The 18740-nt window shown below is 40.7% G+C and overlaps 1 protein-coding gene across 9 annotated transcripts in view; it reads right to left on the reverse strand.

The window, feature by feature from the left end:
- Nucleotides 1-18740, reverse strand: part of HECW1 (HECT, C2 and WW domain containing E3 ubiquitin protein ligase 1) — a 253865-nt gene that overhangs the window by 54847 nt on the left and 180278 nt on the right. For 7 of the 9 annotated variants that reach the window (XR_009966068.1, XM_062625353.1, XM_062625355.1 and 4 more), the window contains 4 exons: nucleotides 15572-15673; nucleotides 10154-10304; nucleotides 4656-4786; nucleotides 1916-2037 (listed from right to left, as the gene is read on the reverse strand). Coding sequence is in view for 8 of the 9 variants with exons in the window: in XM_062625353.1 (XP_062481337.1) it covers nucleotides 1916-2037; nucleotides 4656-4786; nucleotides 10154-10304; nucleotides 15572-15673 (506 nt within the window). In the remaining variant the exon portion in view is untranslated. The remainder of the gene's footprint in view (nucleotides 1-1915; nucleotides 2038-4655; nucleotides 4787-10153; nucleotides 10305-15571; nucleotides 15674-18740) is intronic. The other 2 variants (XM_062625356.1, XM_062625357.1) reach the window with 1 other exon arrangement.

Raw genomic sequence — 18740 nt, forward strand, 5'->3', positions numbered from 1 at the left:
CCTCTAGAGAGAAAATGAGTGCATTGGTTCTGCTGGTCAGCCCGAAGGCTTTAATTACTCACTGGAATAATAAAGGATACTGCAGGACCTGTGCCTCCAGTGAAGTGAGTCCCAGAGTGCATACCTGTAATCTGCCCAGAGAATCTGACCTGGCAGCTTTTAATTCTCAATTTCCCAGTACTTTTTAATGCATCTTAACCACTATAATGCACTAAACATTGGCAAATATTATCTTTATTATGTAAGGCTTTATCAGGGTGGTAGTGCTGAGAGGAGAATGCTCCCTGTAGCACAGGGTCCTTAATTATGGCAAGGGTTTGGTAAATGTTATGAAATCACAGAGATATAATCTCTGCCCTAAAGATATGACCTGGTTATAACCTGGGAAAGCTTCATGGTCACGAATGGGTAAGATCCCAGCCTACTCCACCACAGAAGTTGTATTTTGATCTTGTGTGTGATCAATGACTGTCTGATTATCTCTTAGCTGCACTAAGGGAAACAAAAAATGTAATGTAGTTTTATTCCTCCATGGAAATAAAATATCTGAAAAATTAGAGCCTTTCCCTTTTAGTTCTAACTGTGAGATAATATTTTCCAATCCCCACTTCATTGGTATAATTAATAGCTTGAGATTTTAATAGGCGCTTGTGGTTAAAATATTACAACCCTGTTAAGCCAAAAGTTATGTGGGCCATTATTCCTGTACAAGTGGAATCTGTATGACCATTTGACAGATGTTTCAATAGATCATTCTGGCTCTTGCAGAGACAGCTTTATATAGCTCAAACTGAAGGCTTCTCTTAGCTTTTTTATTTCAGTGAGAAAAACTGGGATTCAGTCCCTTGTGAGCTGTTCCTTACACCACTATGGAATCAGTTGCTCATTTGGCAAAAACTATGCCAAATGAAAATGATACTGCTCCCGGCTATAAATCATCATATAGCAGCACATCAATGGAAGACTTCATGACTTTATATCACCTAGTTCAGGTAATATCAGATGAGTTAATATATCCCTTCCTCTGTGGATTTCACGGGCAATAATCTCTGGCAGATGGAGACGGACAGCTGGCTTAAACCCGCAAAGCACTACAGCCAAAACTTGGTGCCTATAGTTAGCAAAAAACCTCTGCTGATCAACTCCTGAAGTGCTTTCATTTCTTTTCCTTTCAAAAAGAAAGGTCATCCCTACCCAGAAATGGATGACTTTCCAAATATTCCCAAGTCTTGTGTAGATGCCTAGCTGAGCTACGTTCAACATATGGGGAACTAGAACTGCATCTCCTTGTGATATTTCCCTATCTACTTCCTCCTTGTTGTCCTAGCATAAAATTTTTCCACTCTGCTCCAGGTTTGCAAGAAAAATTACAGATTTATTGCATTAATGGCAGAAGAAAAGTTATTTGAATTTTGAGAATTCATTCTCATTCTTGTGTTTTCCAAAATAGCTACACTGACTCAAGTCAGTATTTCTTTCACTGCATTATGCCCACCTTATTCTTGGGAATGCAAACTGTGTCAACTAACAGTGTTTTCTCTTTATTTCCCTAGGAGTTGGTGGTATCCAAGTAAGATTTCTCCGGAACATGGCTCTAAAGGTAACAACCTCACTCCCTGCAGCAACAGACAACAGAATCAACCGAGCTGAAAGCAAGGGTTCCTGCTTATTCTGGAAGGATAACATTAATGAGCTTCTCTGTACCAGGAAATTCCTTGTATGAGGCAGAATTCCAGCAAGAAAGTCCTTGGAGCAGCCTGTCTATACTGTCCCCAACCTGGTCTGGTGCTCAGAAAGAACAACTGAGCCCCGAATCATGCAGCTCAAATTCACTGCGCATCCTCCCTGCAAGCCTGGGGTGCAGCACCTGTATTCAGAAACCAGTAATGTGAGAGAGCAAATCATAATTACTCACATAGTTTGCATGCAGCACAGTGAAGAACTCAGGATTCGTGATGAACTTCACAGCTGGAGACTGCAGCAACAAGGTGATTTTTTGAGAATTCACAGGAGAAAGGGAACCTTCCCTCCTAATCTCTGGACAATAAACACAAACAAGCAGCAAAATCCTATTAATATAGTGGCAAGTGCAGTCATTATTTAACCTTTAATAAATGGCTGCAAAAGTGATAGTATAAAAAAGTCACCATCCTGCTCAATGCACCTTCCTTCTTTGTGTCTCCTAGACAAGTCTGCTGGCAAATCAGCACTTTCTTCTTGTGGTTAGTGGTGCAGTGCAAGGGCAGAAGCTAGACGCTTTTGTGTACTGTATGTTATAATACTCTGTGTCATATCTACTGCTGTCTCTAAATATTGATGTGATTGCAACAGATTTACCAGCTGATTCAATTCAGTATTGTCACCCAGGTCCTGACTGTTCCCCCCACTGCTAATTTTAGAGAGATCTGATTTCCCAATCCAGCCTGATGAGGTTTGCCAGCAGAAAGCATTTGGTAGAGACTGGGTTAAGGAAGCCCCCTCCTCAGCCACTCACTTCCATGCTTGTGCTGCAAAGCATTGTCCTTTACTAGTAATTGCACTAGTTTTGGAAAGCCCATGGTTTTGGAGACTTGTACGGTCAAGAAAACAAAAACAGACACAAAGGGATTATTTTTAACCTGTATCAACTCACGAAGCACGGAACTGAGCATTTGAGAATGTAACTCTTTAGAAGTAGGAACTCCTTGACCTTCTACAGCCACCAGAAAATACTTCCTACCATGGAATTATGGCTTCAGTGTGCAGTTCTGGTGTTTTCAAATGCAAGCCAACTTTTATTTGTCGTCCAAGGAAGTCAGATGCAGACATTATCAACAGAATAAATATAGATTCCCATTTTCTTTTCTTCCTAACAGACACCTCACATTATTTTATCCACTTAAAACTGCAGACTGGATCCACTGTTAAACTGCTGTAACTGAGTTAAACTGATGTCTACTGGCTTGGATTAATGTGCCTAAATTGTATTCCTTCTGACACCTTCAGTTAAAAGGCAAACAGCAAATGTATCATACTGCAGCTTTTTCTTGTTCTAGTGTGATTATATCACCCTTGATTTTTTAATTCTTGGCTTTATACAATATTGATTTCTTCTTTTAAAAGCAAAGCAATTACCTATACCAAAAGCAATTACCTAATCATTTAAGATGACATATATCATACTCATCAGGTCTTCAGGGTTATAAAAGTGAATGTTACTTAATAAACTGACTTAAATACTTACTGGTAGCAATTCCTATTGACTTACTATTTTATTATGTAGGCTATGATAGCAAGTGATTACACGTGTTACAAATAATGACTGCATTACTTATAAGTTAAATACTAATAATGCAATGTGTATCTCCTTTCCATTTCACACAGAGGAGTGGGTTCTCCCTATAAGATCCAGCATAGGTAAAAAGCTTCCATAAATTGCAGTACAAAGGATTGTAAGGAAGCTTTGAATATCAAACTTTAAACAGTCTTGGACAAAATTGATTTTCAAGCTATAATTACATAATGGATCAGAAAAATAAACAGGCAAAACCGAGTATTTTTCTAAACTTGTTAAAAAAAATTAAAACTGCTTCTCTGTGTAATTCTTCCTATTCAACATGGAACAACAAGAAAATTCAAGGAGATGTTGTGCTGGTTCTTTCCCTTTGTCAATGCTATTTACAGAGGGATGGCAAAAGGATGGCAAGAAGTCAGACTTCCAGCAGAGAACACAGAAACCAAAGTTAGGTGGAGGTGAGAATGATCCAAAGGAAGAGAACTCTCTGCTCATTTTGGTGATAAGAGTTCTCAAAGCAGACAGCCATTTTTGCATGTCCACAAGTTGCAAAGCAGTCACTAGAGTGATTGCTGGTGTTTCTCACCCGAAAAACTTAGGCTATGGTTTCACAGATGTTTTAAGAAAATATGACTACCACCAAAAGGAGCAGAAGAGTTCCCTGCCATCCCATCCTGCCCTGGGTACATGTTATCTTCTTTGTAGTGACACTCTTCTTATCTGGTCACCTAATGAGCTGGATGAAAGAACTAATCTGTCTATAAACAAGGTCAATTACAAGCAACAAAGCCTTTTTCATGCAGATCAGTTTTTTGCTCTGGTATGGGGTCCGGTCAGGTAAGTTAGTGATGAGCAAAAAAACCCAGCTGTGCCTCCTTCAGTGGCAGCTCACACTTACTTACATCAGCTCAGGGATATCACAAAATTGCAGCTTTAAACCCACAGGTATTTCACACTTGATGCCAGAGCTGCTGCAGGTGAAACCACATGGGTATATGTGGCAGTTCAGAAGCCATGCCTGGAGAAAATAAACTGCAATGCCCTAAGACAAAAAAATCACACTGCAGAAAAAATAAGACAGGGCTGGTTTTGCAACTACTAAGGTATAAAAACCAAATGTCTTTTACATTTTAATTTCAAATAGCCCTTTACTAAAGTAAAAATACTTTGTCTGTCTCAGAGGCCCTTTGTATCTAGCTTCCTACCTGTAGCTTCAGATCTAAAACCTGCAGCTTCAAGCATAAACTTGTTTTCTTTTAACTAGATCTTGTAATCCAGTACAATAAAGTTCCAGCCTCCCATATAAATGCAGATTTTCTCAGAACTGAATGCCACCATTGAATGGCACTGAACATACACCAGTCAACAGCTTCCCCCATACCTGAGCTTTGCTGGGAAGGCTCTGCCTCAGAGTCACTTCCTCCTCCGGTGGGAACTCTCTCCACCCTGTTGTTTACTACAGCATCATCTTCAGTCCGCTCTGTGGCAATAGTTCGCTGGATATTTTGGTACCTGCATACATTCGGAGAAAGGAACAACATGCTTTAGTTAACAGAAGAGCTTTCTGGTGCCTTCTCCCTCAACAATCAGCACCAGTTTTGAATGACTCCATAGTTCTATCTTGAGCATGCAACAGAGTAAGAGTACATCTAATTTTTCTCCTTCAACTGATGCAGCTACTCGCACTTGGGCCAACCATTACTCTGCTAATATGTCCTTCTGCACTGACTGACAAATAGCTACAGAGAGTACAAAGCAAGGAATGCTCAAAGGTCAAATTTAGACAGGTATTTAGGCTACAGGTTGCTACAAGGCTTCCCTTTAAAACATCTGGATGTCTGCAACCTGAATCTACTGGTGGATCATGGTTCCCCCCCTCATTTAGTCTTATGGTAGCATAATCAGTGAAGTAAGGATCAATCCTGTGATGCACTGAGTACCCTTAAATGTTATGACAATGTTGGATGCACATGTTCATCCCTAAAAAGGTTATTAAGAGTGTTCGCAAAATGTTTATTACGATATTGCACAGCCAGCAGTTGGGAACACTTCCATTTTAGTAGGCAACATGGAGTGTAAACTAGTAGGTAGTGTGACCCCAAACAGCTACAATCTCACTGATATGACAGCCACAGGAAAATAGAGTAGGATATAACACATGAGCTGAGTGAACAGTGTGAGGATGTGTTATGTTGGAAATCAGTGGGCTTGAGCATTTAGTTTGTATGGCGACTAGTTGCAGAGCAAGGAAGAGGAAAAAATATAAAGATATGAAAACAACAGTGAGGAGGATAACACTGTGGGAATAACCTGGAGTATTCTGAATTTGCACTACACAAAACAAGTTCTAGTTAACTTGTTCACTCACACAGAAGATGAGTAAGATGAGAGATCAAGGTTTCTTTGGTTCTATTGACAAGCTATGAATAGAAGACTTATATATTGAATAAAAGAATATATTTTATATACAGAGACAAAGACAAGCAAAAGAAAGCAACATGAAGAGAAAGAAAAGAAAGAAAATAGGCACTATTAATCATTTTAATTAGGTTTACTCCACCCTAGTATTTTTAATCCTTATTTCTGGATTGCATTTCCATACGTATATAGACCAGAATAGCTTTACTGCCTGCCTTTAACCTGATCCAGCATTGCTTGTCTCTCATTTTCCTGTCTTACACTCTTTTTACTTTCCTCAGCCCAAGTTCTGACTTACAAATTTCACTTCCTTTCTCTCTCTTTATTTATGCATGCGTTATTCCAAATCAGAAGCTAGTCAGGAGTTAGCTCCTCAAAGTGCAAGGGATCATCAAAGACAAGCAGTTAGGATCTGGCTTTTGCATCTCTCAACAGACATCATCTCCAGTAGCTCTCTGCAATCCAATCTTAGGCAGATGGGCTGGAGGCAATTAGGAAAAATTATTGAAGTTTTAATAGATATATTCTAAAGCTTTCACAGTACTATGTGTGTCCCCAGTACTCAAAGTCATGTGAAGCTACATTTTGTGTATATTCTGACAGTTTAAGTAAAAACCCATCTTCACAAGGAAACTCTGATAGCAGGTTTCCCAACAACATGAAGTTACTGCAGCTTTAAATCCTCTGCTTTAGACCTATGTTTTACATTTTTATTCACTTGACTGCAGGCAGTTGAATGAACTTTCCATTCCAGCACCCTCCAGTTTTACAACACCCACATGCAACAGAGAGGGGAGGAAAAAAAAAAGGGAGTTCATATAATCAAGGGATATAAGCACAAATATAAACCCAACCTTGCAGATTCAATTTAATTAGATGGTAGAAAATCCCTGTTGGCAAACCTTACAGAGTAACACTAGCTGTATGCCAACAAAAGGCTACACTTTTTTTTTTAGGTCTCTAGACTATAAAATAAACTTCTATAAATACCAGAAAATGCCACAGTTGTTGGAGAAAACACTGAAAGTGCAAAAGTTATGGGAATGCCTCTGGAAATTGCAGTCTCCTATCAAAATGATTTGTCAAAGAAATGGAGGTTTAGAAATACCAGTGTGTGGATGTCTTATAACTATTTGGGTTACCATTTATCGTGTCATTCGTACCTTTTAGGTTAATGCAAAGACACATCTAGATGTACACATGCTGCAAAGCATCCTTCCAACAGAGCTTGAACAAAAGGCTGTTATCTGGTTTGCTAACAAGTAAGCAAGTCAAATAGTGCTATAGAAAATGAGCAAGAGTCTTTAAAATAAGAAGTATGACTGTCTTCTTGGAGTCTGCCCAACACCTGGATTCCAGTTTTGCATTCCCTGTATACTCAAGTGGCTAGTACAGCTAATGGGAGCACAAAAGGAAAGCAGGACTAGGCTCAATCACAGCTGTAGGGTTTATTTTCTTCAAGTTGAGTTTCCAAAGCTTTGTGGTTTTGGCTGGGCTGGAAATACCAAGCTTCCTTGTAATATTTTGGTCTTTCCATCCCCTTCCACAAATGAAACCAGGAAGCTGGAAAGCGAGTAGATTGGTTTGAAAAGAACAGTTGCCAAGTTTTCTCAAACTGCTAAGCAATCCCAAGTCCAAATTTTGTTTGAGGTTAGAGCAAAAGTTCAGGCTGCTGCTAATTCTATCAGCAAGGTCTATGCTTGCTGTTGCCTCACCTAAAATGATTCTTGGGTACGTCTGCTGAAGAGCATTTCAAATAATGAAGTTTTATAACAAAACAGTCTTTCTAAAACGAGTGCTTAAAACAAAGTCTGATCCTCCATAGTGCTGAGAATAACCATTTATGAAAAGGGGTTTTCCTCACAATCCTGAAATCTGGAGAGATGAAATAATTGAGATTAGTTTTAGGACAACAGTAACTGAAAAACTTACAGCAGCCACGTTGAAAACACAGCAGTAACTTGCCATTGGACAAACACTCAGAGATCTAGTATGAATCTCTTACTAGAATCTTAGGAACTGTTCCCATACATGGGAACAATAGGAGACCTCTGTATTCAACTTCTCAAACCAACTGAACTCTTTGGAAGACAGCAGAGAATCGTCAGCTTTCTTCCTCTGTCCCAAGAAGCCATGACAGTTCACACTAAATTAAGCTGCAAAGTGCTTGTTTTCCAATGGAACATGGGTAAGGAGAGATATGTCACTGCCGAAAAAGCTCTATACGTCTCACTTTGCAATTGGATATGTGAATACTAAAAATAGACATATTCAAAGGTCAGTCCCCTTAACTGTGAATTCCCAACCCAAACCCATGATAATCAAGTCATAACCATGAAAGCCAGGCAGCCTGCATGAAAACGTGGAACAATCAATTTTGAAGCAAGGAGGTCACAAAGACAAATGTGATTAACCTGCATTAACTAACAGAATGGTAAATTCCCAGGCAGACTCTCTCAAGCACTTATTCCTTTCCTGGCTGTGCTGCACTTACATGAGACCAAACTCAAAAGAATAACACAAATCAAAAAACCAAAACCCACCAAACAAAAAAGCTGATGTATATCAACCATGTGCTGGGCTGCATCAAAAGGAGTGTGTCCAGCAGGTCGAGGGAGGGGATTCTCTCACTCTTCTCCACCCTGAGACCCCCCTGCAGTCCTGTGTCTGGCTCTGGGAGCAACAACACAAGAGGGACATGGAGCTGCTGGAGTGAATCCAGAGGAGGCCACGGAGATGCTGCAAGGGCTGGAGCAGCTCTGCTCTGGAGCCAGGCTGAGAGAGCTGGGCTGGTTCAGCCTGGAGAAGAGAAGGCTCCTTAAGGGGAGACCTTAGAGCAGCTCCCAGTGCCTAAAGGGGCTACAGGAAACCTGGAGAGGGGCTTTGGACAACGGCCTGTAGGGAGAGGACAAGAGGAATGGCTTTAACCTGGCAGAGGGGAGACTGAGATTAGACATTAGGAAGAATTTCTTCCCTGTGAAGGTGCTGAGGCTCTGGCACAGGGTGCCCAGAGAAGCTGTGGCTGCCCCATCCCTGGCAGTGTTCAAGGCCAGGTTGGATAGGGCTTGGAGCAATCTGCTCTAGTGGAAGGTGTCCCTGCCCGTGGCAGGGGGTTGGAACTGGGTGAGCTTTAAGTACCTTTGAACCCAAATCATTCTATGATTCCAAGTCACAGCTTTCTGTGGTAGATAACTTGCTTAAGTGGCAGCCAAATAGTTTGAGCTTTGACACCTTTGACACAGTCCAAATCCCTCTTAAAGACAAATGCTAAATGACAGAAAAGTCATGCAAATCCCTTTAAAAAAGCTACATTAAATATTCACTTATTTTAGTGTGTCTTCCGCAAGACATAACACATTATGAAATGCTATCCAAAACAATTAATCTGGTGAGAAAAAAAAGATAAATTCTTCAAGAGTGTGCTTATGGTGTCAACTTAACCTGCTAAACAACCCCTTTAAAAGGGCTGGCTTGCTCTCTACAAGTTGCATTAATTCTCTAGTTGTTGTCACTCAGGGCCCAGTTCTCCTCTCACGCAGTAACACCCAAACTATTCTGCACTCTTTTCAGAGTACTTTGAAACTCTGCATCCTTCTCTCATCTGTGGATCTTCCTCTTAGAACAGAAAAAAGACCAGAAAACTTCTGTGGCCTTTTGCATGCTATAATTAGAATATAATTTCTGGTTGGCTTGTCTTTTTCTAGAAACTGTACCATTACAGTAAGCAGGGAATTAAAAAAAAAAAATCCTTTTCTGAAGTAAAAAAGGAAGACTTTCGACCAACTGTTTACTGTTTCTCTTTCCTCTTAAATTCAGTCTGGAAAACAAAGATGAAAAAGAAATGATAAACAAACCTATGTGTGGACTACTTAAAAGGAAAATATTCCCTGTGTTAAGAGATATCTCAGCCATCTCAGAATGAACTGACAGATTTACAGGCCCCAGTGTAACACTAAGCAGATCTGTCTACATCTAGACGTGTACAGTCCTATTAGAGCAGTGCTCTGTCCTAGAAAAGGAGACAGACCTTTCAACAGGCCTAATTAGCTTGAGCAGAAATGCCACACTGATACAGCAACACTTTTTCAGTGACAGCTCGGAAACCTCCACAGCGTAGCAGTAGATGCTGACCCATTGGTAGCACTCTTACAGTTAAACAGCAAAAGCAACTCCATCTTTTGGAAGAACACTCCCTCCTCTTCTGGGAGTCAGCTCAAAAAAGTTTTCAAAAAGGCCCTTTCTGCTGTTTGAAACGTTTTGCAACATCTTTCACTCAACAGCACTTCTCATATGGGCAAGTTTGGGAACCAGACACCCACAGGAGGGTAAAAGAGATCAGCAGTGGGGACAGGAACACATACGTTGGATTTTGACAAGGAGGAAAGATAAATCCTCAGGGAGTCAATGCACTGCACTGGGGAGCACAGATCTCAAGGGAGTAGTATAGGTGCAAATGCTCACCGCCGGTTCAGCTGCTCCATTTGCTGGATGGAGCCAGACCTGTGGATCCCATCCGGCGTTGCCGCAGTTGTGGGGCGCTGCCACGTGGTGGTTCGGTTGACGTGATCCACGTAGAACACCCTCCCATGGCTGTCTATCCGAGCTTCCCAGTCTAGGGTTGGAAAAAAAAGGAAGGGGTGATGCTGTCAGTGTGATACCTTCCAGAAAACTTAACTGTGGGAGATACATATATATATATACACACATACATGTACACAAACAGGGTATATACACACAAGAAATACCATATATATAGTCTACATGCTTGCAATATATATTATGTGTATATAGTCAAAGTATACATTCAAATGTGTATATATACTATGTGCTTGTCTATATATATGTATAGGCAGCATATGCATATACATGAATATTTCACACACAGCACATAGGTAGCCTATGGAGTTCACTGCCATAGACTATAAAAACCAAGCGGCCCCAGTTTTTAAAGGGCTAGATAATGTTACAATTAGTAGCACTAGTTGGCTGGATTGATTACAGGTCAGGGTAGCCACACAGAACCAATCCTTAGTGGAAAAGGATTATATCTGAGCTAATATGTCAAATCCCATGTATTCTTTTTTGCTGTGTTTCAGAACAAATGTGTTTCATTTCTCTCTCTTTTTATAAAGTGGCTTTGAAGGATACCACACAATTAAAGGCTCTCCTGAATACTGATCAAAGCCTGGTTGGACATATCCTTAGAAATCTCTCTAAACAGATGAGTATCATAAATCTATTGCTCTGATGGATGCCGAGTAGACTGAAAGTCTGCAGCATAATATTGAGCCTTCCATCACTCTTGTTTCCGTTTAACGTTTATATTGTCCCATGACTGAAAACTAAGTTATTTGGTATATGATGGCTTGTGGAAAATGGTAATGTTGATTAAAAAAAAGAAGTTTTTTGAACAGGAGAAATTCAGGAATGAGTTAGCTAGCAAAGTCACATATCAACTTGGTTGGAATGTATGGAATAGTGATATAAATTCAACTTGCTAGCTTCATAGTTTTACATGATTCATCAGCTGATGACAGAGCTATGTAAATATATGCACATTCTTTCTACATGTGTTTATATACAAACCTCACTCACATTCACACACAAATGCACATATGGTGATTACCTTTGGCAGCAAACACTTCATCTTATTCCCATGTTCTTACTATGATACCCTCATCCCTGATGAGTCCACTCCTTCTATGGATCAAATTCAGGATCAGCTGGATTTCATACTTTATGTATTTTATCTCCTACAATCTAAGAGTAGGACTGAAGTTCTACCTCTTCCTGCTGCATCTGGAAACGTATCCTTCATGACCAGTTCCCATCCCCTGAATGCCGGCCCTGGCTAAACCCAGTTTCCATACCTGGGCTGGTTCCAGCCAAGTGTAGGCTGTGTAAATTCTATGGCTGGCTGCCCCAGCATGTTAACATCACAAACCTTAGAAGAGGGGCACTGGGAGTCCTTGGGGGAATTTTCTGTAAGACTCTGACACAACAGCCATATGAACATGCATTATTTCTTTCAAAGCTGGCTGGAAGTACCTGACTTCTTACACACACAAAACCTATAGTTAAATGGGTACACACACCGCGTCTCACTGTGAACATCACAATATAACTTTCAGGAGAGGACTCTCTCTTCCTCCCACCAGGTAAAGATTTCCAAGGATACTGTAGCTGTTTCAAGAACAAGATCAAAGCTTTGTGAAAACAATGTCTAAAACATAAGACAGTGAAAAACAGCACACTAACAGATGCACAATGAAGGAAATCAGACTGACACATAAGGCAGGCTGAAGGCCAGAGCTTTGCTCAGCACACTGACACTGGTGGCAGGTGTACCACTGTTGGTGGGAACGGTCCTTCTGGAGCTATGCATTATCTGCAGTATCCTCAAGGAAATAATCTTGGCCAGAACAAAGGGGGCATGATCTATCTTAACATCACAAAGATATTTATTTTCCTTGCTGTTGTCTGGCAAAGGATAAATCCTTCACCCCATACTATTGCAGTATACATGTAAGAAGTTGAGAATAATAAAGGTTGATGGATAATTAGAAGCTTGTAGGCAATGCTGCAGATCTACACTCTAGACAGTCTACACAGAAAATGCTAACTGGTCATACTGGTCTGAAGTCTGCTGTTGGACACTTAGTAAGAATAATACTAGCCAATTACACAGTCAAACAAGGGATTCTCATAATCCAGCCCTGTGCATGACCGGCTCTAGAGGTGATGTAGCAGTCTCTCTCTTATTAAATGCAACTTAGGATTCCTAAGCTCCTAAGCATAGTAGTTGGAAATCTAGGAGCAATGAAACTTGTGCAGAGCTTGGAGGTCACAGTGAAAACATCAGGCCAGGATAACACAGACTGGATCACAACTTCAGGAAGATGATCTCTCGGATGTACCAGACATCCAGCAGTGGTCTGTACAGACACGAACTGCACCTATCAGTAAGTGCTGCTTTATTAATCGCTTTATGTGTATATACACCTGAAACCATGGGTTGACACTTGCATTGGCATGCTCAAATATTAGGAACAGCATGTCACGTGGCTTTTGAGAAACCTGCAGCAGTATTTCTCATCAGCTGAACAACTCTTCTTCTGGTCTCCCAGGAAGGCTGTCAGAGGGTGGCAGGAGCACTTTCTGCCTGCCCACAAGAGAACCTGCAAGTCATACAAGTCACTGATGTTGCATACGATACCAGATTTGTGGACAGATGGATACCTGCACAGAGAGACAAACATGCTGATAGGTGAACTGACAAACAGAACTCTGCTGCTGAGCTGTGCTCAAGTCCCTTTGTGCTACTTCAGGGGCACAGGGGATGAAGGAAGCAGCCAAATCTCCTCAGGGTCTTTTGTCTGTTTTTCAGGCAAAATAAGACTGTGACTACAACACAGACCAACCTCCATCTAACCTTCAGATTCAGAGCATGTTGAAGCACAGGGCTGGGGACAGGACACTGCTGGTTCTGTTCTCCATCAGCCCAGTCATATTTCACAGCAGCCTTTGAAACCACTCTGATCTGTACCAGAAGACACAACTTTTTCTTCTGGCAGTACCACAATCCTGGCAGGGCAAAGTAAAGCCACTGTCTTTCCCTTGCCAAGCTCAGCCACACCTTCAGCAAAGAGCAGCTCTGAACTGGGCACATGTATTTTTCTTGGCCTCAGTTCTGTAGGGTTTCCAGCAGTACTGGCAAACACACACATAATAAGGGGTGACTAATAATGCCGTCATGAGGCTGTACAAACTCTGAAAATCTCTCAATCTTGTATAGACCTTTGCATTCAGACTGGCCATTATGATATTCCCACATAAAAAATGAACCTGTTCTAACTTACTTTCCTACATAACACTGTCTGAAACCCCAAATGTTGTGGGGTTACGATGAAACAAAGTTACTAAGAAAACTATTCAAAAGACAAAGAAAACTGTCCAGAAGGTTCTCCATGACCAAAGTAAAACCAGTCCATTTGCTGAACTTGCAGCACTGGCAAATCATCTTCAGCTCTACGGGCAGAAGTGAATGCTGCATGTGAGAAGTAAGCCAGGTTTGATCATACAACCTGGCTTAAAAACGTTTAAAATACAAAGTTTCTTACTTTCACATGACTAAAGAACTATTTATGTAAGACTAAGAGGCATTAAAGGCACTGAGATAGTGATACTGAATGCTAGAATAAGAAATATTTCTAGTTTAAAGTTATAGTTATTATTTTGAAATGACCTTAAAATTTCACGAAGAGTTTTTGGAAACAGGCTTCCTAGGTGATATTATTAAATTCAACATTTTTGCTCTCCAAATTAACATAGTCTAGTCCTATAACGATCAACATATTTAAGCCCACACTGCCAGCCTTTGTTGTAAAAAATGATGTTATATGCAAATGCTAAAATAGAATCCTACAAAGGGGTACCAGTTCTGTATCATCACACATTGCATTTCATGTCCTTAAACCCTACCATGAAAGCACTTGTGAAAACCAGTGGTAGAAATACTTACCATTTGAGGATAATTATCAGAAAGAGGAAAAAAGTATTGAATTGGTGATGGAAGAATATGGAACAGATTCACACTGTTTTGTTTACCTGAGCTGATGTCAGTGTCCTATCATTAACATCATTAATGGGGAATGTGCCCTATTTCCAAAGTCTTGAGGTAAGAGTGGGAGGAAGAGAAATATTTGCCTATTACAGAGGTAACCATTCCCATTTCATCATTCACTGGCAAGCCACAGTGGTACTCTAATAAGACTTCATGGGCTAAAGGCATTTGAATCATTCATGCTACTGTGCAGCTGACGCCAGCATCGGGGCTATTTTTGGTTTAGGGAATATTGACAGCATGGTTGGTAAACGATGAATTATTTGTCAATGGCCACATAGGCCAAATAAGTGTATTCCCTTCCTGGGCTTTGAAGAAAATAGAGTGCTTTGTGTATATGCCTGGTGGTTTTTCTGAGGCTCTGCACATTTTAGGTCGTTAAATAGGTGCCAAAGCTGAAAGGTGATGAGCAGCACATTGCAGGGCATAGAGTGCGCTCTGCTGGCCATGGAAAGCCAATGCAGAAAGCAGGTAATCCTGAGCGGGTAATCCCCCAGGAATACACACGGGAGAGGCTACAGAAACAACTGAAAACAGCTCCAGCAGTTGATTCAGTGGTAAAAATCCCGTGCTGTCAGCCTGCTATTCAATGACGCTAGTTAAGACCCTCTAATTTTTTATCCAACGTAACTGCAGATGCAATTACAGTCCACAATGAACATAAAATTCTCTGTTTTTCAAATCCAAGAGACAAGACCACTCTATGTGAGTTGCTTTTTTCCCAGCATCCACTGGTTTTGCAGAGTTGGACCTGTCTGTCTGAGCATCCTGACTGTGAAAGGGTTTCTGCTGGACCTGCAAGCAGAGCTGGCAGGCCACAGGGACTGCCATCCCAAACCATCTTTGAAGTCAGCCACGGAAAACCTGGAGACAAATTTTACAGAGAAATCAGAGTACTTTGCTGATACACCACCCAGAAAGCTTTATGGTAAGGCTTCTGGAACACCTGACAGATACACACTCACTTGAGTTCAAATACACTGACTGGAAACAGGGAAATAGTATTATTTTCATTTCATGATAGCTAAGGAAGAAGATGGACCAAGGCAGAGGGGGGTTATATGGAACTTGTCCAAAATAACACGACAACACCTGAAACCAGGATCAAATAAGGGAAACAAAAGGGCATATTGCTTGGGTTCTGAAGAATGTGTATACAGAACAGATGGGGCTATTTAGGACATACTGACCTCTACACTGTTTGAGTTAACAGGAAAAGCTGAAAAAACGCAAGAAATTAAAAAACTAAAGCTTACTTGGTGGAAGAGGCTCATCGATAGTTGGGTAGTGATGGTGCTCAGGCCTCAGAGAAGGAAGCTGGCTGACTGGCTGAGAATTATGGAGTAAAGGACAATCACCTACGGACAAGATATTCAAGACATTGAGAGTCATTCACTGTTTTCACAATGTGGTTCAAAAAATGCGCTATTGTAAAACAAGTGATTTTGTCAATAGGTTAGCCTGGTGTACTAGCAGCTCTGGTTATTCCTATTTCCAGGCACTATTTTAATAACAACTCATATGCCCAAGTTATTAAAATAATGCAATCAAGGCTCTGATCTCTGATTTGAGTTAATGCTAAACTGCTATGGGCCAGATTCTGGACTCAATGTAAGCGAGAGAAGAATCAGGCTTGATCTCTGAGAAATACTGTGCATGTACCACCAAACTCATGCTTCTGCTGAAATTGGCAGGAACATGCAAAATCCTGGTTCCAGCTTTTAATTCACCACATCAGTGGAATATGAGGCTAAAAGCTGCCTTGAATCGTTATCTGCTTTTCTAAAAGACCCATGGCTAAGTGGGCTGGAACGGCAGGATTCTGCAGTCCCTGCAAAGCAGAAGACTATCCCCTTCTATAGGTAGTTTTCAAAACATGAAGAGTCCATCTTGAGTGTAAGGAGGGAGAATGAGAGAAGAATCAGAAACAGGTAGGTAGACAGGTGGTAGAAGAGGACAAAAGATAGTGAGACATAGTCAGGATCCAAGATAAAGAAGGAAGACCTGAGATATAGAAGAGGGAAAGAAGAAGAAGAGAGACACATAGTAGACAGTGCAGAGGAAGTTTTTAAACACTAACATTGTATGTATGTCTATATATCCAAATATGAAATAAATGAAACCTAAACAAACGTCTAAACTCACGTTTTGTTGAAAGGAACAAGTAATTTAAGATCTAGTTAATGTTTATAGAACCCTTTTAGAAACTAAGAAGTTATAGTAGGAATGTAAAAGCATTCCTTATCTTAGACTGAACTGTGAGAATGAGGAACCTGCACATTAAAAACTTCACAGGTTCTAGAATTAAGATTCCTTCTTGATCTGTTCTTAGAATCTTAGAAACCAGAACTATTTATCCCACAAGCAGACACATTTGCATACTGTGTGGTAACAGTTTTTCACTATAACCTCCAGCTCAAGGTGGGCCCATTAATACAATCTGAATTGCATATATTTAACATTTACATGCATCAAAAAGATGCAGCTTATGAAAAAAAAACCCCATATTTAGCGTTTCCAACATCACCAGAACCATTCAGCTAAGCCAAACTTGCTGTGTGCTGGTTGTTTTAGCTGTCTTTAATGTCAGAATCTTAATAGCCTAAGAGTGAACATTTTGTTAAGGACTCAAACATACAGATATCAAATGTGAAAAAACCCTACATTTACCAAAACTTATGGGTTTTCTTTAAACAACCAACAGCTAGAAGGCAGAAGCCAATTTTGTATCAAGCTGTAAAGAAATCTCACACCACCCAGAACTGAGAAAAATCACTTAAGACAAAAATACTCCCTCTTCTAGGTGCTCTGATGATACCGTATGGCCTGTTAAATGTCTCCATTAAACCACTTGTGTATAGGCGTATCTCACAGCAGCATCTGCTGCATGTTTGGAACAGACAGCAGAGTTATGTAAGTTATTACTCAGTGTTAGAAGTCCATCTCTCATAGCCTTAAAAACTGTTCTGTTACTACAGGTGGTGTAGCACCAACTACCAGATCATCCATCTATGTTTCTTTACTTACCATAATTGACTCTCCCCTAGTCAAGATAGTTACGCCAAGCCAGCGGAAGCATGGTAGTATCAGTCACCTGGAGCAGATGGAGGTGACCACATCTACTGTATTTGTAACAGCTGCCAAGTCATGAAGCAATGTGCACATTTACTGAAGCACCCCCAGTGGGACTAAGAGAGTGCTAAGAGCAGGGCTGCCCTTCAGCCATGCTCCTTCCCACTTAATCAAAGCAAAGCCACCGCGAGCACTGCAGTGCCCTTTATACAAGCTCAAAAGCCACAATCTTGAAGCTGTACTGAATCCATATGAAGAAGCCACCTTCTTCTCCCATGTTCCCTCTCAAAAGTACACACAATTCAAAATAACCACCCAATCTGTAAGCATGGTCGCACACACACACACTTGCGCCCCCTTAGTATACTTGCATATAAATGCTGTCCACACACAAAGACTCTCGTCTGCAATGAGGGAAAATGGGTTTCTACATCTCTGTGTACTTCTGAGAATTTAATACTCTTTTTCAGGCTAGATTCTGCTTTGCAGAGAAAACAATTACCTAGGCCCAGCTGCCTACAAATCTTCACACAATCCAGTGTGTAAGGCCACCCTTACACCTTTCTTCCTGCTGGGAAATACTGTGCATGTCTGTGGCAGTGGAAGGTGGGGTGAAATAAATTGGGAATGGAGAAGGAGAAGGCAGAGGGATGCTTTAGCGGGGTTCCCTGTGGTCCTCCAATATATTACCCTTTTCCTGCAATTTTAATTTAGCATCACTTACAGTGGAAGACAGATGACTTGGGGTCTGGGAATGCAAAGACTACCTCTTAACCTTGCTGCATGCTCCTTAAATGCTAAGGCATTTGCTTCTTCAGTTGGAGAAAAATGATACATTAGCTGAAGAAAAGATGTGTGATCAAACCCACCCTCCATGTAACTCCATATGACATTAAATGAGTTACAAAAGGAAGCAATTTAATGGAATGGTTTGGAGGGACTGGGAAAAACAGTACCTAAAATACAAAGATTAAAAATTACTTTAAGTATGTTTTCTATCTAGAGAAAGGTAAGGAGATGAGAACTTTGTTCAATATAGTTCAGTTTTGGAAGTATCTAAGAAAACCCCCCTCTGTTGAGTTGCCCTATGGCCTGTGAAACCTGAGGTAGATTTGTTTGATACTTGGGGAATTGGAATAAATGGGGCTAGAAAACTGGGTTTGTAAGAGAAATATTTGCATTTCTCCATGCTTATTATTGTGTGTGGCTACAAATCATACACAGAAACTGGCCTAGAACTTTAGCTGGTGTAAATCAGCATCTCTGCCCTTTGACAAGCACAAGCTGGTCCCCTCACTGACTACCAGAGACACGGCAGCACATCAGAATGTGAAATGAAACAATCCCAAGAAA

The sequence above is a fragment of the Pezoporus occidentalis genome, unplaced genomic scaffold (genome assembly GCF_034315485.1).
Source record: "Pezoporus occidentalis ecotype Australia unplaced genomic scaffold, CSIRO_AGI_Poc_V1 ctg28, whole genome shotgun sequence".
In the NCBI taxonomy this organism is placed as follows: Eukaryota; Metazoa; Chordata; class Aves; order Psittaciformes; family Psittacidae; genus Pezoporus; species Pezoporus occidentalis.